Raw genomic sequence first — 25,374 nt, forward strand, 5'->3', positions numbered from 1 at the left:
GATCTTTATCACGGGCTCGCGATTTGTTTCACATGTTGATGAGCTTTTCTCCTCTGTAATGCCGCTGTGGAATTCTGTACACTGGCTTTATCTGAATAATTACAAACAACTTCATGTGTAAATGTAGATTTATCAGCACCTTTTTACAGTGGTGAAAGGTTTTCTAACGTCTCTACGCTTTTTTGATGGCTCTCACCGTTGTTGAAACATTCCTTCCTTTCTTGTGTTGCACGTGGTGTGCTATCACACCGGCGCTGCTGCTGCAAGCAAATTACACAGTGGAAATGCATCGCTCTGAAGCACTCTTTCTGGCGGAAGTTTAGCAGTACTGGACGCAAGTTTCTTACGTAATCATTTTCTTCGAAATGACAATATCATATTTTAGCATTTGCAACATTCACAGCGCCTTTTCTACAGCGTTACGACAGCCAAATCTCATGCAGACTTGTATCACAAGGAAAAGCATGAAACCCACTTCAATCCCTCTAGCGTCGCGATTGTGGGGATTACAGCCAACAATATCACAACGTGGCATTGCTTTCACACGCACAAAACACTTCAGTTTTCAAATCATTCCCTAAACATAAGCAACTAAGCGAAAGCGACAACTCTGGCTCAAGTTGTAAACTCCCTCTTACTAATCGGTCTATCGTGCTTGCGATATAAAATAAGACCGTGGATCGCGTGTATGCCTAATGGATTTTTCTAATTGTATAAGGCCATGTTTCCCGAAATAGTGATACCGATAAGTAGGAGGAAAGTGTACAACCGACCCTTCTGATGGAAAGTCTACTAAAAGTAAAAGTAATTAAACCGAACAGGGCTATAATTTGGAAAAATGAAAGTTATTTTGTGCATTCACTCACGAACAACACTGGACAGAAAGGGGGTACCATGGTCATGAATCCAACTTAACGTCATCAAAGAAATTTAGAAAAAAGCAAGCACTTTTTACTTTGCAGTTACTTATTTTGCAAATTGGCTTTCATATTGTTGTCTGAACAACTGAGCCTTTTTTACTGACTTGAACAGTATTAAATACTAGAATACGTACCAAACCAAACAGCCATGTGCTCCAAGCTATATGTAAAATAAATAAAACTTCTGCATTTTTAATTTGTGCATTTCTTTAGATTTGGATTTTTTCCAGTGATTGAGTCTCAAACTTGGAAAATGAAATAGCTTTACTTTAGTCATATACTGAAGCCTCTGTTGTACAACAGTTAATTGAAAGTAGACTGAGGCTAAAATTCTTAAAAGAGAAATTATTCATTAATAAACTGGCCGTAACTATTCAATTTGTTTCTTATGACACTCAGTTATCAAATTAGGGAAGAAAAGGAACAAGGATCCTGCTTGGTAACAGTGTCTGGGGGCAATGAGGACACAATCGCCCTGAGTTTAACTGATTATTATCTAAATAAATCTTATCAATCAAATCACATTCAGTTGTACTGCTGGGTTAGCCATTAACACTTTCTACGAATGAACAGTCTTACTTCAGAGCTGTGCATACGACGAAACTCGGAGCTGACGACGGAACTGTGTTGCTGGAACTGCTGCTGTTGTTGAAGACGGTAGCATATTGTGGAGCCACTGCTAATTATAGGAACGGGCAATCGTAATTAATACAGCCTCTTCCGCCCGTCCACTGTCCGTACTCCTGCTCTAGACATCTGGCCGGCGCGTACATGCTGCCGCCGAATATAGTACTCTACTGCGAGAGCCACACTTCCGCACACTACAAGCGCTGGAACCCGTCTCTCCCTCTCCCCGCGCGCTCTGCGCAACAACTCCCCATCGCAAAGATTTTACAACGCACAAGCACTGCTATTATCGTCGATGCAAATAACAATTCTTTTGGCTTTTTCCCAGAGCTTACAAGTTTCACAGTAAAACACAGATAAATACCATGAAACGTCAACAGACTTCTACCTAAATGTAAACATACAGTGAAGCAATGTCCTTACACATTAAAAGAAAGCGTTTAAATTACAAATATTTACATGCAATTTTTTAAAAAGTTATATATCGGTAGCAGGTGCCATGCATCCTGCATTTTCGGTGTTACAAAGTTTAAAAGAATAGTTAACCACGCACTGGATAGGAATGTAGCAGTAGAACAGTTAATAATAGGAGGGAACCTCCATGGTATGCAAACACTGTACAGAAACTTCTAAAAAAAACAGAGATTACGGCATAACAATTGCAAAACGAAGCGTAGGGCTACATACAGAGAGATGCTGAATGAAACGCGAGTGGCTGTCGAGGGCGCAATGCGCGATGTCTTCAGTGACTACCGTAGCAGAATACTGTCAAGTGATCTTTCACATAACCGAAAGAAATTCTGGTCGTATGTAAAGGCTGTTAGTGGCACCAAAGTTCATGTCCAGTCCCTAGCGAATGAGACAGGAACTTAAATTGAGGGTAGCAAAGCAAAAGCTGAAATGCTCAACTCCGTTTCCAAATGTCCCTTTACGAAGAAAAATCTAGGAGAATTGCTCAAGTTTAATCCTCCTACCACTGAAAAGATGAATTAAATAAGTATTAGCGTCAGTAGTGTTGAGAAACAGCTGTAATCGTTAAAACTGAACGAAGCTCCAGGCCCCAACGGTATCCCTGTCAAATTCTATACTGAATTTTCGGCTGAGTTCGCCCATCTTCTAACTACAATCTGTCGTAGATCCCTCGAACAAAAAACCGTACCCCGTTCTTGGAAAAAGTCACAGGTCTCACCCGTCTACAAGAAGGACAGTAGAAGCGATCCACAAAACTACCGTCTAATATCCTTGACATCAATTTGTTGTAGAATCTTACAACATATTCTGAGCTCAAACTTAATGAGATAGTTTGAGGAGAATGACCTCCTCGATGCCATCCAGTATGGATTTCGAAAACATTGAACATATGAAACCTTATTCGCACTTTTCTCATGTTATATACGCAAAGCTCTGGCTCAAGGCAACGAGGTAGATGCAGTGTTTCTTGATTTCCAAAAACCATTTGACTCAGTACCGCACCTATACTTATTGTCAAAAGTACGATCATATGAGGTATCAAGTGAAATTTGTGACTGGATTGAGGACTTTTCTATATGGAGGACACATCATGTTATCTTATACGGAGAGTCATCGTCAGATGTAGAAGTAACTTCGGGTCTGCCTCAGGGAAGTGTGTTGGGACCCTTGCTGTTAATGTTGTATGTTAATGACCTTGCAGACAACATTAATAGTAAAATCAGGCATTTTGCAGATGATGCAGCTGTCTTTAATGAAGTATTGTCTGAGAGAAGCTGCCTAAATATTTAATCAGATCTTGATAAGATTTCAACGTGGTGCAGAGATTGGCAACTTGTTCTAAATCTTCAGAAATCTAAAATTGTGCACTTCAAAAAACTAAAAAACGTAGTATCCTATGACTATAATATCAATGAGTCACTGCTCGAACAGGACAACTCGCACAATTACATGGCTGTAACACTTTGTAGGGTTATGGAAAGGAAATATCTCACAGATTCAGTAGTGTACTAGAGTTTATTGGTAGAACACTGGGGAAGTGCAATCAGTCTACAAAGGAGATTGCTTACAAATCACACTTCACAAATTGCAGTATCTCTTATACTTTTCACGCTGATTAAGGCCACAGAAGCGTGGTCCTTTCCGGACGTACTTGTGACCAAGACGCGGTTCTGGCAGCTAGAGTCGGAGGTCTTTATTAATCCTGCATCCTGGGTTCTTGTGGTGACATTTCCAGAGACTTTAATCCTCCAAACGGATATTCCTCTAGAAGTTAAATTCAAATTTTCGTGAACTGAACTTAAAAAATATTATAATACAACGAAATATTTTCATAAAAATTTTTCTCCCCTGTTTCACTCACTCAGGGGTTGAATTTTCAAAAACACTGAAACATATATTTTTTTGTTTCTAACGGAGAAGCCAAATGCAAATTTTCTGAGATTAAGTTTAAAAAATGCTTTCATAATGAAGTATTTTCATAAAAATTTTCATCTACTATTTTACCCCCTTAGCGGCTCAGTTTCCAGAAACACTGAAATAGTATTTTTTTATATCTTATTCAGAAGTCGATATAAGTTGTCATAGATGTAGGTTTAAAATGCTTTATTAGTACTTGAATCAAGATTTATATTTAAAACAATTTTATATATTACGCTGTGAGTCCAAGACACAGCTGTGTTCGATTTTTTTTATTAATATAGGCCTATTATGGCGCGATCGCAATACTCATGAGGTGGTCCTCAGCTGCTTCCCTACAGCTCCAGTCCTTAAGTACTCGGGTAAACCTCTCCATCATGGTGCCCAAGCTGAGTAGGTTCCTGTGGCCAGGAGGTGACGGTATAATCATACTAGACGCGCGTTTCCTGTACATCATTCACCAAGCTCAGAGCGAGTGTACAGCGTTATGCGCTATTTAAAACCTCAGTAGTCAAAGAAAACAGCCGACTGTCGAGAGAGGGAATATTTTTTACAGCCAACGTAAGTGATAGAGATGGGCAAAACTGTTCTTTTCAGAGATCGGATCAGAACTGTTCAAAATGGTTCAAATGGCTCTGAGCACTATGGGACTTAACATCTATGGTCATCAGTCCCCTAGAACTTAGAACTAATTAAACCTAACTAACCTAAGGACAGCACACAACACCCAGCCATCACGAGGCAGAGAAAATCTCTGACCCCGCCGGGAATCGAACCCGGGAACCCGGGCGTGGGAAGCGAGAACGCTACCGCACGACCACGAGATGCGGGCAGGATCAGAACTGTTCACTCCCTGAAATGAACTAGCTCTTTTTCATGACTCTCCACTCATTCACAATAGAAAATAAATGGAAGGCACATTGTCCTTTAAACTTGGTTTATTCCAGTACTATACCTGTATTTCGATCTTATTTGATCCTATTTTGCAGTAACACAGATAATGAGTAAGAATTTTGTATTGTTTATTGAAATTTCCACGATATGACAAAGTTTTTGATTATTGATTTATTTTGCACTATCGTGGTATTTTGGGTGATCGGAAAATGTTGTAACTTGAGATTTACATTAACAATATATTTGGCTATAATGTATTAAAATTTCATTAACCTTGTACAAATACATCGCAAGCCATATATTTTTAAAGTGAACGTTTCCTTCCGAAGACGCCTAAAATCGCAAAATCCGTACCAGAATAAGGAAAAAATATATAAATTTGACTGTAAGACTAAAGACATACAGCCTTACGCAGAATAAAACAAGGAAAATATTGGTGTATCACATTTTGCGATACGTTTATCGGTTCGCTCGTAATTAAAGCGTAAATTCGAGTGTCCATAATAAAAATCCTATAGTAAGAGGAGTCGTCAGGAACCTAATCTGATCAGTTTAAACAAATAAAAATAAAATAAAAACAAATGATTTGTACATAACATAATAATGTAATATACATAGCGGTATTACTACGAAGAACAATATCCAGTAGAGACGAACTCCGATGCAGAGGCGCTGAGTCAAGCAGGTCGAGCCGCGAGCTGTTTTACTGCGTGAGCTAAGACCGCAGAGACCAGAGTGACACCTGAGTTGCTTTGCTCAACGCTCTGGCTAGAGTCGAGAATGGTGGGATGAGCGTTGAGTGGGCGAGTTCCGAGGGTGGGGGGAGCGGTGAACGGCCACCAGTCACCCGCTCCGAGACAAATATTCCGTTCTCTTGCGAACAGGTTGTTGCAAGTAGTTCTTATGTTCTCCGCTAGGAGGCTCTCTGTCCTGTTGCTCGCATCAATTGCCCAGAGGGCAGGACGTGCGACTGAAACGATCGCCGACGGAGTGCGATGCTAAGCTGCGCCAGACACTGCATGCGGCAGAGGAAGCACAGAGACGGCACGGCATGTGTGAAACACAAAATCCAATGGGGCACTGCACAATGCAGGCAGCCAAGGCAGAATCAGGGCAGAGGCCGGCGCTGGCTGTGTTGTGTGCTCTGACCAGCAGAGGCCCCGCTGATCTGCCCCGACTCTTTCACTCTCTCTCTCTCTCTCTCTCTCTCTCTCTGCTGTGTGAAACGTTTGGAGCTACCGTTCTTTTTTTCTGAATCGCTGATTGTTCACTCCTTTGAACGATTCAACTCTGTGATTCAGTTCAGGAGCGGATCCCCCATCTCTAGTAAGTGACTTCGTGTTCGCAGATTTTGGTGACGTTACGTTACGTTGCCAGACTCTGACGTCAGCGCTAGGCACCGTAGAAAGTCCCCACAAGGGCTCACTCTTAACGGAAAACGCCGTCTTTGAGAAAATGTCTGACTTCTTAACACTCTGACTTCCAGGAGGCGGCCAGCGGCCACAGGAAAGCCTCATGACGAGCGCCGAGTGTCCGGGCCAGTCTGGCGGCGAAAACATCAATCACTAAGCGTGGGGCGATCAAAATGTTAACTGCAAAAACGGCCAGAAAAATTGATGCAAAAACCCTCTATGTCCACGTATCATCTGTAGCCATTTAGTATCCCTTGTCTACACTTCCATCACACATAAAATCTATATAAATACAAAAGTAAACGCTTGTTTGTTCAAAATCGTATATCTCCATATCCCCTCTATATGTAAAGTGCCATATCGTACACACACTATATATACGGGGTGGTCCATCGATACTGACCGAGCCAAAGATATCACGAAATAAGCATCAAACGAAAAAACTACAAAGAACGTCTAGCTTGAAGGGGGAAACCAGATTGCGCTATGGTTGGCCCGCTAGATGGTGCTGCCATAGGTCAAACGGATATCAACGGCGTTCTTTTTTTTTTAAAACAGGAACCCCCATTTTTATTACAAATTCGTGTAGTATGCAAAGCAATATGAATGTTTTGGTTGGGCCACTTGTTTCGCTTTGTGATAGATGGCGCTGTAATAGTCACAAACGTATAAATACGTGGTATCACGTAACATACCGCCAAAGCGATCGGTATTTGCTTCGTGATACATTACCCGTGTTAAAATGAACCGTTTACCAATTGCGGAAAAGGTCGATATCGTGTTGATGTATGGCTATTGTGATCAAAATGCCCAACGGGCGTGTGCTATGTATGCTGCTCGGTATCCTGGACGACATCATCCAAGTGTCCGTACAGTTCGCCGGATAGTTACGTTATTTAAGGAAACAGGAAGTGTTCAGCCATATGTGAAACGTCAACCAAGACCTGCAACAAATGATGATGCCCAAATACGTGTTTTAGCTGCTGTCACGGCTAATCCGCACATCAGTAGCAGACAAACTGCGCGAGAATCGGGAATCTCAAAAACGTCGGTGTTGAGAATACTACATCAACATCGATCGCACCCGTACCATATTTCTATGCACCAGTAATTGCATGGCGACGACTTTGAACGTCGTGTACAGTTCTGGCACTGGGCACAAGAGAAATTACGGGACGATGACAGATTTTTTGCACGCGTTCTATTTAGCGACGAAGCGTCATTCACCAACAGCGGTAACGTAAACCGGCAAAATATGCACTATTGGGTTACGGAAAATGCACGATGGCTGCGACAAGTGGAACATCCGTGACCTTGGTGGGTTAATGTATGGTGCGGCATTGTGGGAGGAAGGATAATTGGCCCCCATTTAATCGATGGCAATCTAAATGGTGCAATGTATGCTGATTTCCTACGTCATGTTCTACCGGTGTTAGTACAAGATGTTTCACTACATGACAGAATGGCGGTGTACTTTCAACATGATGGATGTCAAGCACATAGCTCGCGTGCAGTTGAAGCGGTATTGAATAGCATATTTAATGACAGGTGGATTCGTCGTCGAAGCGTTCACCGGATCTGACGTCCCCGGATTTCTCTCTGTGGGGAAAGTTGAAGGATATTTGCTATCGCGATCCACCGACAACATGCGTCAGCGCATGCATGTGCGAACATTACGAAAGGCGAACTACTCGCTGTTGAGAGGAATGTCATTACACGTATTGCCAAATGCATTGAGGTTGACGGACATCATTTTGAGCATTTATTGCATTAATGAGGTATTTGCAGATAATCGCGCTGTAACGGCATACGTTCTCAGAAATAAGTTCGCAAAGGAATATGTATCAAATTGGAACAACAGAAATAAAATGTTCAAACGTACCTACGTTCTGTATTTTAATTTAAAAAACCTACCTGTTACCTACTGTTCGTCTAAAATTGTGAGCCATGTGTTTGTGACTATTACAGCGCCATCTATCACAAAGCGAAAAAAGTGGTCCAACTAGAACATTCACATTTATTTTCGTACCACATGAATATGTAAAAAAATGGGGATTCTATTTAAAAAACGTAGTTGATACCCGTTTGACCTATGGCAGCGCCATCTAGCGGCCCGACCATAGCGCCATCTGGTGTCCCCCATCAAATGGTTCAAATGGCTCTGATCACTATGGGATTTAACATCTGAGGTCATCAGTCCCCTAGAACTTAGAACTGCTTAAACCTAATTAACCTAAGGACATCACACACACCCAGGCCCGAGGCAGAATTCGAACCTGGGACCATAGCGGTCGCGCGGTAGCTCCTATATATATATAGGGTGTTAAAAAAAAGTACGGCCTCACACACAAATAAAGAAAAGATGTTATGTGGATGCTTAATTTCCATGTTAGAGCTCATTTTAGCTTCGTTCTTCCACCTACGCTCAATGGAGCACGTTATCATGATTTCATACGGGATACTCTACCTGTGCTGCTAGAACATGTGCCTTTACAAGTACAACACAACATGTGGTTCATGCACGATGGAGCTCCTGCACATTTCAGTCGAAGTGTTCGTACGCTTCTCAAAAACAGATTCGGTGACCGATGGGTTGGTAGAGGCGGACCAATTCCATGGCCTCCACGCTCTCCTGATCTCAACCCTCTTAACTTTCATTTATGGGGGCATTTGAAAGCTCTTGCCTACGCAACCCCGGTACCAAATGTAGAGACTCTTCGTGCTCGTATTGTGGACGGCTGTGATACAATACGCCATTGTCCAGGGCTGCATCAGCGCATCAGGGATTTCATGCGACGGAGGGTGGATGCATGTATCCTCGCTAACGGAGGATATTTTGAACATTTCCTGTAACAAAGTGTTTGAAGTCACGCTGGTACGTTCTGTTGCTGTGTATTTCCATTCCATGATTAATGTGATGTGAAGAGAAGTAATAAAATGAGCTCTAACATGGAAAGTAAGCGTTTCCGGACAAATGTCCACATAACATATGTTCTTTCTTTGTGTGTGAGAAATGTTTCCTGAAAATTTGGCCGTACCCTGTATACAAGGTGAGTCACCTAACATTACCGCTGGATATATTTCGTAAGCCACATCAAATACTGACGAATCGATTCCAGAGACCGAACGTGAGGAGAGGGGCTAGTGTAATTGGCTAATACAAACCATACAAAAATTCACGGAAGTATGTTTTTTAACACAAACCTATGTTTTTTTAAATGGAATCCTGTTAGTTTTGTTAGCACATATGAACATATAAACAAATACGTAATCAGTGCCGTTTGTTGCATTGTAAAATGTTAATTACATTCGGAGATATTGTAACCTAAAGTTGACGCTTGAGTACCACTCCTCCGCTGTTCGATCGTGTGCATCGGAGAGCACCGAATTATTTAGGGACCCAAAGGGAACGGTGATGGACCGTAGGTACAGAAGAGACTGGAACAGCACATTACGTCCACATGCTAACACCTTTGTACTGGTCTTTTTCACTGACGCACATGTACATTACCATGAGGGGTGAGGTACACGTACACACGTGGTTTACGTTTTCAGTTACGGAGGGGAATAGAGTATGTCCCGACATGTCAGGCCAATAGATGTTCAATGTGGTGGCCATCATTTGCTGCACACAATTGCAATCTCTGGCGTAATGAATGTCGTACTCGCCGCAGTACATCTGGTGTAATGTCGCCGCAGGCTGCCACAATACGTTGTTTCACATCCTCTGCGGTCGTAGGCACATCACGGTGCACATTCTCCTTTAACGTACCCCACAGAAAGAAGTCCAGAGGTGTAAGATCAGGAGAACGGGCTGGCCAATTTATGCGTCCTCCACGTCCTATGAAACGCCCGTCGAACATCCTGTCAAGGGTCAGCCTAGTGTTAATTGCGGAATGTGCAGGTGCACCATCATGCTGATACCACATACGTCGACGCCTTTCCAGTGGGACATTTTAGAGCAACGTTGGCAGATCATTCTGTAGAAACGCGACGTATGTTGCAGCTGTTTGGGCCCCTGCAATGAAGTGAGGACCAATGAGGTGGTCGCCAATGATTCCGCACCATACATTTACAGTCCACAGTTGCTGTCGCTCTACCTGTCTGAGCCAGCGAGGATTGTCCACGGACCAGTAATGAATGTTCCGTAGATTCACTGCCCCGTGGTTTGTGAAACCCGCTTCATCGGTAAACAGGTAGAAATGCAACGCATTCTCTGTTAATGCCCATTGACAGAATTGCACTCGATGATTAAAGTCATCAACATGTAATTGCTGATGTAGCGACACATGAAACGGGTGAAAGCGGTGACGATGCAGTATGCGCATGACACTACTTTGACTAGGTCCACCTGCTCTCGCAATGTCCCGTGTACTCATGTGTGGGTTCATGGTAACATCAGCTAACACACCAACTGCACCCGCTTCTCCTGTGACGGGCTTGTTAGGGACCCGTTTGCGTGCTACGACCATACCTGTTGCATACAGTTGGCGGTAGATGCTTTGCAATGTGCGGCACGTTGGATGCTCTCTGTCCGGTTACCGTTCTGCATACACCCCGCAGGCTTCATCTACATTTCGTCGACACTCGCCATAGATGAGTATCATCAAATGGCTCTGAGCACTATGGGACTCAACTGCTGAGGTCATTAGTCCCCTAGAACTTAGAACTAGTTAAAGCTAACTAACCTAAGGACATCACAAACATCCATGCCCGAGGCAGGATTCGAACCTGCGACCGTAGCGGGCTTGCGGTTCCAGGCTGCAGCGCCTTTAACCGCACGGCCACTTCGGCCGGCCAGATGAGTATCATCTCCGCCTTTTCAAAGTTCTAATACAACATGGTCACAGTTCCTACAACACTACACTACACTATCACAGACGTCTGGTAACGCGGTGTACTGCAGTTGGTCTGCGTGCGGAGACGAATGCAGAATTACAATAGCAGCAAGCGCTACATGCGGACACTGCGACAGCTAGACCAAACCACAACAGTGCACTACAGTCACACTCGTAAACACGGTCGTCATCGTAAACATGTCCCTGCAGATGCTGCTCGCCGACCATGGCCCGTGTTTGTTACAACACGCAACTGAACGTCGGAGGTTTCAAGCGTCAACTTTAGGTTACAATATCTCCGGATGTAATTAACATTTTACAATGCAACAAACGGCACTGATTACGTATTTGTTTATATGTTCAGATGTGCTAACAAAACTAACGTGGTTCCATTAAAAAAACGTAGGTTTGTGTTAAAAAACATACTTCCGTGCATTTTTGTATGGTTTGTATTAAACAATTACACTAGCCCCTCTCCTCACGTTCGGTCTATGGAATCGGTTCGTCAGTATTTGATGTGGTTTACGAAATATATCCAGCGGTAACGTTAGGTGACTCACTATATATATATATATATATATATATATATATATATAGTGTAACATATAGCACTTCAGTAGGTACATAAAACCACACGCGTAGCGTGTATTCGAATGCAACATCGTGTCAAAATTTCAAAGCAATCGGAGATTTATGATTTTGTACAAACCAGCAGTTATATCTACAGAAAGAAAAATGTAAATGTTCTTTTGTTCAAAATCGTGAATCTCCGAAAATTCTTCACCAACTACTTCGAAATTTCTTCACCGATAGATTCGAAATTATGCCACAATGTTGCATTCGAATACACACGTTTTTTATACACTTACTTTTAATATATATAATTTATAAGCAAAAATATGCAGTGTGTAAAGGATACATATTCCAGATGTTACTGTAATAAACGCTTGGACACACACACACACACACACACACACACACACACACACACACACACACACATATCACATATGCTTAATAATGAAACGTTGTTACAAAACAGGAAAATTGTATCTATTGCTTATCGGAATGTGATCAGAATACTGCAGAATCTGAAATCACAATAACAATAAACAAGTCTAACGTTTTCCCGACGACCGGAGACTGTCTGGTGTTGTGGTACAAGACTCTCACGTCTCCCGCGGGTGATTAACATATTGTGTGCAGCCGATCTTGTTCTCAGGACAGACGGCTTCGTCGATCTTCACAATACTTCTTCTCCGAAGATTATGTGCTGGTTAGGGAAATATTACTGACCTACTTCTCTCAGAATATTTGCGTATCAACTTCGCTATACTTCTTCTTCACAATAAGACACTACACAAGTTTCACATGCTCTTTCAATTATTGTAATTCAACTACGTCTGGAAAACATTAGTACTTAACGTATACCATTACAGTCTCTTTCGGTTTTAATAAGCCTTGTGAAAACAGTTCTTGCTCCTAGCAAGTCAAACAACAGTGTTCATGGGCCGGCCGGGGTTGCCGAGCGGTTCTAGGCGCCTCAGTCAGGAACCGCGCGACCGCTTAGGTCGCAGGTTCGAATCCTGCCTCGGGCATGGATGTGTGTGATGTCCTTAGGTTAGTTAGGTTTAAGTAGTTCTAAGTTCTAGGGGACTGATGACCTCAGATGTCAAGTCCCATAGTGCTCAGAGCCATTTGAACCATTTTGAACCGTGTACATGAGTCTCTAGATGAAACATGTTTCACTCGTTCCCAGCAGTCACTATTTCACTGCCAGCGAGTAGCCCTTTATTACTGCTTGTACTGGACATACGGCTCCCAAGGCGTGCGCAGCCACCACTTGTCAGCGCCGATAGACCGTCACAACTTTAGTCTTCTCGTAATACACGCCCGTCCTGCACACACATAAACCGTGGCGCAGTAGACACAATTTCATCTCTCCCTCTCGTACGTAAAATATCCGGTGTTCGAGACGGTGGAAAGCCGAGGGTCTCTAGAATTTGCGTGGAAATTCTCGAGGCGCTACACAAGGCTTAAAGTCAGAGGTAGAGCAAGAGTGAAAGATGAGAGGGACAAAAGGGTGGGAGTAAATGACGACAGAAACCGGAAAGGAGGAGATGGACAGGGAGGGAGGAAAAGTGGCGATGGTGAGGGAGGGAGGAAGAGAAGATGGACGAGAGACAGGGAGTGGGAGAAGATGGGCAAAAAGAGGGAGAGGAGGAGATTGGGACGTATATCCAATTCTCATACGTAGTAAAGTACACAGGTCTTATCCCATTCAATTTAGCGGCGCGCTTTGTTGCACACTTTGTGTAAACGCCCCAATGCTGCACGATATGCGAGGTGGAGGTCTCCAGTGGCGCGTGTTTCGCAGGCAGCTGTTGCGGAGGCGAAGGAGGTGACAGTGAACGGGCCGACCAGCCCCCCGGGGGCGGGAGGCGACGCCCGCAAGCCGGCAGCCAACCCCCCGCCAGCAGGAGCCGCCTCTACGCCCACCAAGGCCGCCGCCGCTGCACAGTCTCCAAAGACGCCGCCCCCAGACGCTGCGTCAGGTATGCCTGTCGACTACATAGTAGCTTAATTTGTGCGTTGCTTTGCAGTGTTGTGACATCAGTCAAAGAGTGCCGTACTGCACGCCAAATAAATATTAGTTTCTCCAAGGATGCTACGTAATTACCAGTGAATGTATTCATAAAAGTCATCAGATTTATTTATTTTTTCTTTATTGTTGTTTTTAAACCTGTTTACAGGCAGGCTAGCAGCAGCATACTACGCCGCTCTTTGGCCTCAGAGGAACACAAAAGAGACAAATGAAGACAATGTGAGATAAAAATATGGTGGACATATAAACGGAGACAAACACTTTTTAAAATACATGGAGCCGTTCACGGGCGTAGAGTCCAAGATAAAATTTGTTCAGACACTTGGACACATACATAGACGAAAATTGTCACACGTGAACGTAGGTGCAGAAAACGAATAACACTGAACCACTTAAGCACAAAACGACGGCACACACAGAAACACGAGGCGTTGATCTCCAGCGCGCGAATGTTCACTAACCGTGTACGAGTCCGGGGACCTGCCAAGAGAGGAGGAGGGGGGTGGGAGAGGGAGAGGGGAGAGCAGATGCCATGGGCAGGGGAGATAGGGGGATGGGAGGAAGGGGGAGGGGAAGCCTGGGAGAAGAGGGTTGGAGGAAGAGGACGGGGGGAAAAGGAAAGAGAAGTGAGGAAGGGTGCCGAAAGGAAAGGACACAGGAAAGGGGGGGGGGGGGAGTATCAAAGTTGATAGGAGGGGTAAGTGGAGGAGAGGAGGACATCATCAGGGAGGGGCAGCTGGTGGAAGCCACCTTGGGAGAGGGTAAGGAGGGAGGAGAGATGGAGACCGGGTGGGACGTGGGAATACAGGCACGGCAGTGGGCAGGGGTGGGAGAGGATGGGCGAGACAAGCGCGTGAGGAGGATTGAGTTTGCGGGAGGTGTACAGGATGCGTATCCTTTCAAGGAAAAGGAGAAGATGGGGGAACGGAATGAGATCGTACAGGATCCGCGTGGGGGAGGGAAGACAGATGCGATAAGCGAGGTGGAGAGCATGGCGTTCAAGGATTTGAAGGGATTTGTAAAAGGTAGGGGGGGGCAGAGATCCAGGCCGGATGGGCGTAACAAAGGATAGGGCGGATGAGGGATTTATAGGTGTGGAGGATGGTGGAGGGGTCCAGACCCCACGTATGGCCGGAAAGGAGCTTGAGGAAATGGAGTCGGGAGTGTGCCTTGGCTTGGATTGTCCGGAGATGGGGGGTTCAGGAGAGGCGACGGTCGATGGTGACCCAAAGGTACTTGAGGGTGGGGGTGAGGGCGATAGGACGGCCATAGACGGTGAGATAGAAATCAAGGAGGCAGAAGGAAGGGGTGGTTTTGCCTACAATGATCGCCTGGGTTTTGGAGGGATTGACCTTGAGCAACCACTGGTTGCACCAAGTGGTGAACCGGTCAAGATGGGATTGGAGAAGGTGTTGGGAGCGCTGCAGGATGGGGGCAAGGGCAAGGAAGGTGGTGTCATCGGCAAACTGGAGAAGGTGGACGGGGGGTGACGGCGGCGGTATGTCCGCCGTATAGAAAAGGTACAGAAGGGGGGTGGGGACGGAGCCTTGTGGCACACTTGCAGAGGGAAAAAAGGTGTAGGAATCCGTGTTATGGATGGTGATGTAGGAAGGACGGTGGGAGAGAAAGGAGCCAATCAGACAGACGTAGTTAATGGGAAGGGCGAAGGTTTGGAGCTTGAAGAGGAGACCGGAATGCCTACGCGGTCATAAGCTCGTTTGAGGTCCAGGGAGAGGAAGATTGCGGAGCGACGGGAATCAAACTGGTCAGAAAGGAGATGAGTGAGGTGAAGGAGAAGGTCGTTGGAAGAGAAGGACGGCTGAAAGCCACACTGGGTAACAGGAAGGAGGCGATGCTGGCGGAGATGCTGGTGGATGCATTGGGTGAGGATAGATTCCAGGACCTTGCTGAAGACTGAGGTAAGGCTGATGGGATGGTAGGAGCAGACGGTGGTTTGCCAGGTTTAAGGAACATCAGGATACGGGAGGTTTTCCACACGTCGGGGTACTAACTGGTGCACAGGACTACATTGTAGACCCTGGCCAGGGTGGAGAGGAAAGAGACAGGAGCTTCACGAAGGTGACGATAGGTAACACGATCATGACCAGGAGCGGTGTTGCGTTTTATGCAGAGTGTAGCAATGAGATCCTGTGTAGTGATAGGGGCATTGAGTTCCGTGTGTGCAATGTTGTCCAAGTACTGGAAACCTGGTGCGAGGGGAGGGACAGAGGTGTCAGTTCGATCGTGGACATCCGGGAAGAGGGAGTAATCGAACTGGGGATCATCAGGGATGGAAAATACATCAGAGAGGTAGGAGGCAAAGTGATTGGCCTTACTAAGGGTGTCAGGGAAGGGGTGATCATCATGGAGAAGAGGATAGTAGGGGGAGGGTTTAGTTCCGGTAAGGCGACGGAAGGCTGACCGGAACTTGGACGAGTTGATAGGTAGGGTAGCATATAAACGGGTGCATGTCCGTCGCCAGTCCCGGCATTTCTTAGCTGCGAGCAAATTACGAATGTGTCGCTGGAGTTGCCGGTGGCGTCGTAGTGTGTCCGGGTCACGCGTGCGGAGGAAGGCACGGTAGAGATGGCGGGATTCACGGAGGAGGAGGACGGCCTGTGGGGGTAAGGTAGGTGGGGGTGGATGGCGACAGTAGGTACGTGGGCCTCCATGGCCTCAGACAAGGTCTGCTGGAGAAAGGAGGCGGCATGGGTTACATCGCCAGAGTGGTGGTAGGTGAAAGGGTGGCTATCGACTTGGGTGGAGAGGGTATCCCAGTAGGCATTCCAGTTGGCACAGGAATAGTCATTGATGTACTTAGGGGGAGGGTCATTACAAGGGTCGGGCCGGGGGTGACGACCGACTGAAACGGTGAGGAGGACAGGGAGATGGTCGCTACCAATAGGCTCCAGGACATTGTCACATTTATTGAAGGCACTGTATATACAGTTAGGATCGTATGAGGAGTTAGTGAGTAAATACACTGGTTCACTAAAGACCAATTAGAAGCGACGCCCAAATTGGAGAAGTTATACACTATTGGCCATTAAAATTGCTGCACCATGAAGATGACGTGCTACAGACGCGAAATTTAACCGACAGCAAAAAGATGCTGTGATATGCAAATGATTAGCTTTTCAGAGCATTCCCACAAGGTTGGCACCGGTGGCGACACCTACAACATGCTAACATGAGGAAAGTTTCCAACCGATTTGTCATACACAAACAACAATTGACCGGCGTTGCCTGGTGAAAAGTTGTTCTGATGCCTCGTGTAAGGAGGAGAAATGCGTACCATCACGTTTCCGACTTTGATAAAGGTCGGAATGTACCCTATCGCGATTGCGGTTTATCGTATCGCGGCATTGCTGCTCGCGTTGGTCGAGATCTAATGACTGTTAGCAAAATATGGAATCGGTGGGTTCAGGAGGGTAATACGGAACGCGGTGCTGGATCCCAACGGCTTCGTATCACTAGCAGTCGAGATGACAGGCATCTTATCCGCATGGGTGTAACGGATCGTGCAGCCACGTCTCGATCCCTGAGTCAACAGACGGGGCTGCACGAACAGCTCGACGAAGATTGCAGCAGCATGGACTATCAGCTCGGAGACCGTGGCTGCGGTTACCTTTGACGCTGCATCACAGACAGGAGCGCCTGCGATGGTGTACGCAACGACGAACCTGGGTGCGCGAATGGCAGAACGTCATTTTTTTCGGAAGAATTCAGGTTCTGTTTACAGCATCATGATGGTTGCATCCGTGTTTGGCGACATCGCGGTGAACGCACATTGGAAGCGTGCATTCGTCATCGCCATACTCGCGTATCACCCGGCGTGATGGTATGGGCTGCCATTGGTTACACGTCTCGGTCACCTCTTGTTCGCATTGACGGCACTTTGAACAATGAACGTTACATTTCAGGTGTGTTACGACCCGTGGCTCTACCCTTCATTCGATCCGTGCGAAATCCTACATTTGAGCAGGACAATGCACGACTGCATGTTGCAGGTCCTGTACGGGCCTTTCTGGATACAGAAAATGTTCGACTGCTGCCCTGGCCAGCACATTCTCCAGATCTCTCACCAATTGAAAACGTCTGGTCAATGATGGGCGAGCAACTGGGTCGTCACAATACGCCAGTCACTACTCTTGATGAACTGTGGTATCGCGTTGAAGCTGCATGGGCAGCTGTACCTGTACACGCCATCCAAGCTCTGTTTGACTCAATGCCCAGGCGTATCAAGGCCGTTATTACGGCCAGAGGTGGTTGTTCTGGGTACTGATTTCTCAGAATCTATGCACCCGAATTGCGTGAAAATGTAATCACTCGTCAGTTCTAGTATAATATATTTGTCCAATGAATACCCGTTTATCAGCTGCATTTTTTCTTGGTGTAGAAATTTTAATGGCCATTAGTGTACATCTACATGGATACTCTGCAAATCACACCTAAGTGCCCAGCAGAGGTTTCATTGAACTTCCTTCAAACTAATTGTCTCTTATTTCACTCTCTAACAGCGCGCGAAAGAAACGAATGCCTGTATCTCTTCGTGCGAGCTGTGATTTCCCCTATTTTATTATGATCATTTCTCCTATGTAGGTGGGCGTCACAAAATTCGGAGGAGAAAGTTGTTGAGAGTAATTTCGCGAGAAGATTTCGCTGCAACGAAATCACCTTTGTTTTACTGATGTCCACTCCAAATCCTGTATCACGTCAGTGATACTCTTTTCCCTGTTTCTCGACGAAACGAAACGTGCTGCTCTTCTTTGAACTTTCTCAAAGTACTCTGTCAGTCCCACCTGGTAAAGATCCCACACCGTGCATCAGTATCCTAAAACAGGACGGACAAGCGTAGGTAGGCAATTTCATTAGTAGACTTGTTGCATCTTCTAAGTGTTCTGCCAATAAAACACGTTCTTTGGTTCGCCTTCCCCACAACATTTTCTGTGTGTTATTTCCAATTTCAATTTTCCGTATTTGTAATTCCTACGTATTTAGTTTAATGTACGGCCTTTAGAGTTGCCTGATTTATCGTGTAGCCGAAGTTTAACGGACTTCTGTTAACACTCATGTGTATGACCTCACACTTTTCTTTATTTATGGTCAATTGCCAATTTTAGCACCATACAGATTTCGTTTCAAAATCGTTTTGCAATTTGTTTTGATCGTACGTTTAGTTTACTAGACGATAAACGACAGCATCATCTGCCAACAACTAATGACGGCTGCTCAGATTGTCTCCTGAATACAGGGCTATTACAAATGATTAAAGCGATTTCATAAATTCACTGTAGCTCCATTCCTTGACATATGGTCACGACACACTACAGATACGTAGAAAACCTCATAAAGTTTTGTTCGGCTGAAGCCGCACTTCAGGTTTCTGCCGTCAGAGCGCTCGAGAGCGCAGTGAGACAAAATGGCGACAGGAGCCGAGAAAGCGTATGTCGTGCTTGAAATGCAGTCACATAAGTCAGTCATAACAGTGCAACGACACTTCAGGACGAAGTTCAACAAAGATCCACCAACTGCTAACTCCATTCGCCGATGGTATGCGCAGTTTAAAGCTTCTGGACGCCTCTGTAAGGGGAAATCAGCGGGTCGGCCTGCAGTGAGCGAAGAAACGGTTGAACGCGTGCGGGCAAGTCTCACGCGTAGCACGCGGAAGTCGACGAATAAAGCAAGCAGGGAGCTAAACGTACCACAGCCGACGGTTTGGAAAATCTTACGGAAAAGGCTAAAGCAGAAGCCTTACCGTTTACAATTGCTACAAGCCCTGACACCCGATGTCAAAGTCAAACGCTTTGAATTTACGGCGCGGTTGCAACAGCTCATGGAAGAGGATGCGTTCAGTGCGAAACTTGTTTTCAGTGATGAAGCAACATTTTTTCTTAATAGTGAAGTGAACAAACACAATGTGCGAATCCGGGCGGTAGAGAATCCTCACGCATTGGTGCAGCAAATTCGCAATTCACCAAAAGTTAACATGTTTTGTGCAATCTCGCGGTTTAAAGTTTACGGCCCCTTTTTCTTCTGCGAAAAAAACGTTACAGGACACGTGTATCTGGATATGCTGGAATATTGGCTCATGCCACAACTGGAGACCGACAGCGCCGACTTCATCTTTCAACAGGATGGTGCTCCACTGCACTTCCATCATGATGTCCGGCATTTCTTAAACAGGAGATTGGAAAACCGATGGATCGGTCGTGGTGGAGATCATGATCAGCAATTCATGTCATGGCCTCCACGCTCTCCCGACTTAACCCCATGCGATTTCTTTCTGTGGGGTTATGTGAAAGTTCAGTGTTTAAACCTCCTCTACCAAGAAACGTGCTAGAACTGCGAGCTCGCATCAACGATGCTTTCGAACTCATTGATGGGGACATGCTGCGGCGAGTGTGGGAGGAACTTGATTATCGGCTTGATGTCTGCCGAATCACTAAAGGGGCACGCATCGAACATTTGTGAATGCGTAAAAAAACTTTTTGAGTTTTTGTATGTGTGTGCAAAGCATTGTGAAAATATCTCAAATAATAAAGTTATTGTAGAGCTGTGAAATCGCTTCAATCATTTGTAATAACCCTGTAGTTCACATAGATGAGGAACAACAAAGAGCCTGTAACACTATCTTGCTGAACGCCAGAAATCACTTCTGGTTTACCAAATTACTTTCCGTCAGTTACTACGAGCTATGATCTCTCTGACAGGAAATTACGGATTCATTCACAAAAATGGGACCATATTCCATATGCACGCAATTTGACAAGCCGCTTGTAAGGTACATTATCGAAAGCCTTCTGGAAATCCTGAAATGTGGAATCAATTTGAAATCGCTTGTCAATAGCACTTCGTGTGAGTAAAGAGCTAGTTGTGTTCCACAAGAATGACGTTTTCTAAATCCGTGTTGACTGTGCATCAATAGTCCCTTTCTCTGTGGTAATTCATAATGTTCGAATACAATATGTGTTCCAAAATCCTGCTGCTTGAGGATGTTAATGATATTGGCCCGTAATTTAGAGTATTACTCCTACTACCTTTCAACGTTATAGTATGCAATTTTCTGTCATCCCTCCGTCAGGAAGCTACTGATACAGTAAAGCTTTTACTAGGACCTCTGGAAGTTATTGAAATAGTGATGAATTCTTATATTATTCACTTCGAGAAGCCAATTATTATTAATTACAAACATGAACATCGCCAAGCCTTAAATTTGGAATGGAATTCATCAGCAATGGCTGCCGATGACTTCTGGCGTAAGAAATCACTATCGTTCTGCAAACAGCCTTGTGAAAGAGGACGGATGAGCGGACAGAGATTCAGGACACTGCCTTTCCCTTGGGTGGGAAACTGCCCCGAGGCGGAAGAAATAGTAATGATCAACAATATGAGGATGAGGATGGCAATGGAAACCTCTACATTAAAGACACATAATGCATATCCACAGGACATGTAGCCTGTACTTGAAAAAGTGTCATGATGATCTCTTCACTGGCAAAAGATTGCGGACTAGCCTCCATTCGGATCTCCAGGAAGGGACTGCGAAGGAGGAGGTGACCATGAGAAAAACGTTGAATGAGTAACGAAAGGATGACGTTCTACGAGCTGCAGTGTGGAAGGTCAGAAGTTCGAACGTGATAGGCAAGCTGGAAAATCTGGAAAGGGAATTGCTAAGGCTCAGTCTAGATATCGTGGGGGTCAGTGGCGTGGAATGGAAAGAAGCATGGAAACTAGTATAGGGTAATATCAGAAGCAGCAGGAAATGGAACAACGGGAGCACGATTCGTTATGATTAGGAAGGTAGGGCAGAGAGTGAGCTAGTGTGAACAATGATAGGGTGGTTCCCATCAGAATCGACAGCAAACCAATACCAACAACAATAGTTCAGGTATACGTGCCGACGTCACAAGCAGAGGATGAAGAGATAGAAAAAGTATATGAGGATACTGAACGGCCAGTTCAGTATATAAAAGGAGATGAAAATTGAATAGTCATGGGTGATTGGAATGCGGTTGTACGGGAGGGAGTAGAAGAAAGGGTTAACGGGAGACTGTGGGCTTGGTAGTAGGAACGAGTGAGGAGAAACACAATGGAGTTCTGCAGTAAATATCAGTTAGTAATATGCGAATACTCCTTTCAAGAAGAGTAGGGGGTATACTTGGAAAATGCTGAGAGATACGTGAAAATTTCAGTTAGATTACGTCACAGTCACGTAGAGATTCCTAAATCATATATTGGATTTTAAGGCGTAACCAGGAGCAGATATAGACTCAGATCACAATTTAGTATTGATGATGAGCAGGCTAAAGTTTAAGAGACTAGAGAGGAAGAATCAATAGACAAAAAAGTGGGATGCTGAAGCACTAAGGAATGTAGGGACACGGTTGAAGTTCTCTGAAGCTATAGATAATGCGATAATGAATAGCTCAGAAGGCAGTTCAATTGAAGAGGAATGGACATCTAAGGGCAACCACAGAAGCTGGAAAGAAAAATATAGGCACAAGGAAGGTAACTGCGAGGAAATCATGGGTAACAGAAGAAGTACTTCAGCTGATCGACGAAAGAAGGACGTACAAAAATGTTCAGGGAAATTCAGAAATACGGGAATACAAATCACTTAGGAATGAAATAAATAGGAAGCGCAGAGAAGCTAAGGTAAAATGACTGCATCAAAAATATGAAGAAATCCAAAAGGAAATGTTTGTCGTCCATGAAGACGAATGCATCGCCAGTATGCTGCCGATATGGTTGCAGTATCGATCGGAGGATGGTATTCACGTATCGTACAGCCGTTACGGCGCCTTCCATGACCACCAGCGGCCTACGTCGGCCTCACATAATGCCACCCCAAAACAGCAGGGAACTTCCAACTTGCTACACTCGCTGCACAGCGTGTCTAAGGCGTTCAGCCTGACCGGGTGGCCTCCAAACACGTCTCTGACGATTGCCTGGTTAAAGGCGTATGCGACACTCATCGGTGAAGAGAACGTGAGGCCAATCCTGAGCGGTCCAATCGGTATGTTGTTGGGCCCATCTGTACCGCACTGCATGGTGTCGTGATTGCAAAGCTGGACCTCGCCATGGACGTCGGGAGTGAATTTGAGCATCATGCAGCCTATTGTGCACAGTTTGAGTCATACGTCCTGCGGCTGCACGAAAGGCATCATTCAACATGGTTGCGTTGCTGTCAGGCTTCCTCCGAGCCATAATCAGTAGGTGGCGATTATCTACTGCAGTAGCAGCCCTTGGGCGGCTTGAGGTAGGCATGTTATCGACAGTTCCTACCTCTCTGTATCTCCTCCATGTCCGATCAACGTCGCTTTGGTTCACTCTGAGCCGCCTGGACACTTCCCTTGTTGAGAGCCCTTCCTAGCACAAAATGACAATGCGGACGGGATCCAGCCGCGGTATTGACCGTCTTGGCATGGTTGAACTACAGACAACACGAGCCTTGTACCTCCTTCCTGGTGGAATGACTGGAACTGATCGGCTGCCGGACCTCATCAGTCTAATAGGGGCTGATCATGCATGGTTGTTTACATCTTTGGGCGGGTTTAATGACATCGCTGAAAAGTCAAGGGGACTGTGTGTGTGATACAATATCCACAGTCAATGTCTATCTTCAGGAGTTCTGGGAACCTGGGTGATGCATATATATATATATATATATATATATATATATATATATATATAGGCTCCGCCGCCTATAACTTTGGTACTCTGTAGCGTCGTTGGATGACGTTTCTCGACATGGGTTCCTACTCGAAATATTAAGCACTTACTTCCCTGTATAAATCCTAGAAGTTTATAATGGGAATTTGCGAATTTCTGAATATATTAAAGAAATATTAATAAATTGAAGCCGGCCGGTGTGGCCGTGCGGTTCTAGGCGCTTCAGTCTGGAACCGCGCGACCGCTACGGTCGCAGGTTCGAATCCTGCCTCGGGCATGGATGTGTGTGGTGTCCTTAGGTTAGTTAGGCTTAAGTGAGTCTAAGTTCTAGGGGACTGATGATCTCAGATGTTAAGTCCCATAGTGCTCAGAGCCATTTGAACCATTTGAATAAATTGAAGTATGTCTGCACGCCGCTCCACCGCTTGCATCATACCTGAGCTAACGTTTACTTGCACTTTGGAGTGAACTGTATGGCTGTCCGCTGCGTGTCCTCAGGAGAGGCGGCTGCGACGCCCGGCACGCCGACGGCCAACTTCCGGGCGCAGTTCCGCGCCTTCTCGCGCTTCGGCGACCCCAAGTCCGACGGCCGCGCGCTGACGCTCTCGCAGAGCGACAAGTGGCTGAAGCAGGCGCGCGTCGTCGACGGCAAGAAGGTCACCACCACCGACACCGGCATCTACTTCAAGAAGTTCAAGTGAGTGCGCCCAGTGGGCCGCGCCGTCCGCTCCTACTCTTTCTCTCTCTCTCTCTCTCTCTCTCTCTCTCTCTACAGAATACGGCACCAGAAAAATAGAAACACCTCTTAGAAACTTCATCTGCTCATTGCATTAACAGTAAACTACTGCTGTACTGTTTAATAGAATGCTAGCCATTGAAAGTGCAGCGCCCCCATGAAGGCGGCATGCCCATTAGACTGCCAAGAAGTGTAAGCCTACTACGAAAGTGAGTCAAACGAAAACTTTAAATATTTTTTAAAATATTATTTACTGTGCAGAAGTGGTACAAAGCTGTATCATTTTTCAACATAATCTCCCCCACGCTCAATGCAAGTCCTCCAGCGCTTACAAAGTGCATAAATTCCCATAGAAAAAGATTCTTTTGGTAGTCCGCGCAACCACTCATGCACCGCGTGGCGTACCTCTTCACCAGAACGGAACTTCTTTCCTCCCATTGCGTCTTTGTGTGGTCCAAACATATGGAAATCACTTGGGGCAAAGTCTGGTGAGTATGGTGGATGAGGAAGACACTCAAAATACTGTTCTGTGATTGTTGCAACTCTTGTAAGGGCACTGTGGGGCCTTGCATTGTCGTGTTGCTCACAGCAATCCACGTCGCTTTGATTTGATTGCTGGCCGCAGATGATTTTTTAGGAGATCTGTGTATGATGCACTGGTGACAGTGGTCCCTCTAGGCATGAAATGCTCCAAAATAACGCCTTTTTCGCCCCAAATGAGTCAGCATAACCATCCCTGCTGATGGTTCTGTTCGAAACTTCTTTGGTTTTGGTGATGAGGAATGGCGACATTCCTTGCTCGCTCTCTTCGTTTCCGGTTGCTGGAAGTGAACACAGGTTTCGTCCCCAGTAACGATTCTTGCAAGGAAGCCAACATCTTCTCGTTCAAAGCGCCAAAGAAGTTCTTCACAAGCATCAACAGTTCGTTCTCTCATTTCAGGAGTCAGCTGCCGTGGCACCCATCTTGCAGACACTTTGTGAAACTGGAGCACATCATGCACAATGTGGTGTGCTGACCCATGACTAATCTGTAAACATGCTGCAATGTCACTCAGTGCCACTCGGCGGTTTTCCTTCGCTATGGCTTCAACTGCTACAGTGTTCTGTGGAGTCACAACTCGTTGTGCCTGACCTGGACGAGGAGCATCTTCCACTGAAGTCACGCCATTTGCGAACTTCTTACTCCATTCGTAGACTTGCTGCTGTGACAAACATGCATCACCGTACTGAACCTTCATTTGTTGATGACTTTCAATAGGTTTCACACCTTCACTACGCA

At 45.5% G+C, this 25,374-nt stretch overlaps 1 protein-coding gene across 2 annotated transcripts in view; it reads left to right on the forward strand.

Annotated features, from left to right (window-relative positions):
- Positions 1–25,374, forward strand: part of LOC124789373 (tubulin polymerization-promoting protein homolog) — a 410,640-nt gene that overhangs the window by 331,177 nt on the left and 54,089 nt on the right. For both annotated transcript variants that reach the window (XM_047256705.1, XM_047256704.1), the window contains exons 3-4: positions 13,457–13,634; positions 23,858–24,056. In XM_047256705.1, coding sequence (XP_047112661.1) covers positions 13,457–13,634; positions 23,858–24,056 — 377 coding nt within the window. The remainder of the gene's footprint in view (positions 1–13,456; positions 13,635–23,857; positions 24,057–25,374) is intronic.

This window comes from Schistocerca piceifrons, chromosome 3 (assembly GCF_021461385.2).
Source record: "Schistocerca piceifrons isolate TAMUIC-IGC-003096 chromosome 3, iqSchPice1.1, whole genome shotgun sequence".
Lineage (NCBI taxonomy): Eukaryota > Metazoa > Arthropoda > Insecta > Orthoptera > Acrididae > Schistocerca > Schistocerca piceifrons.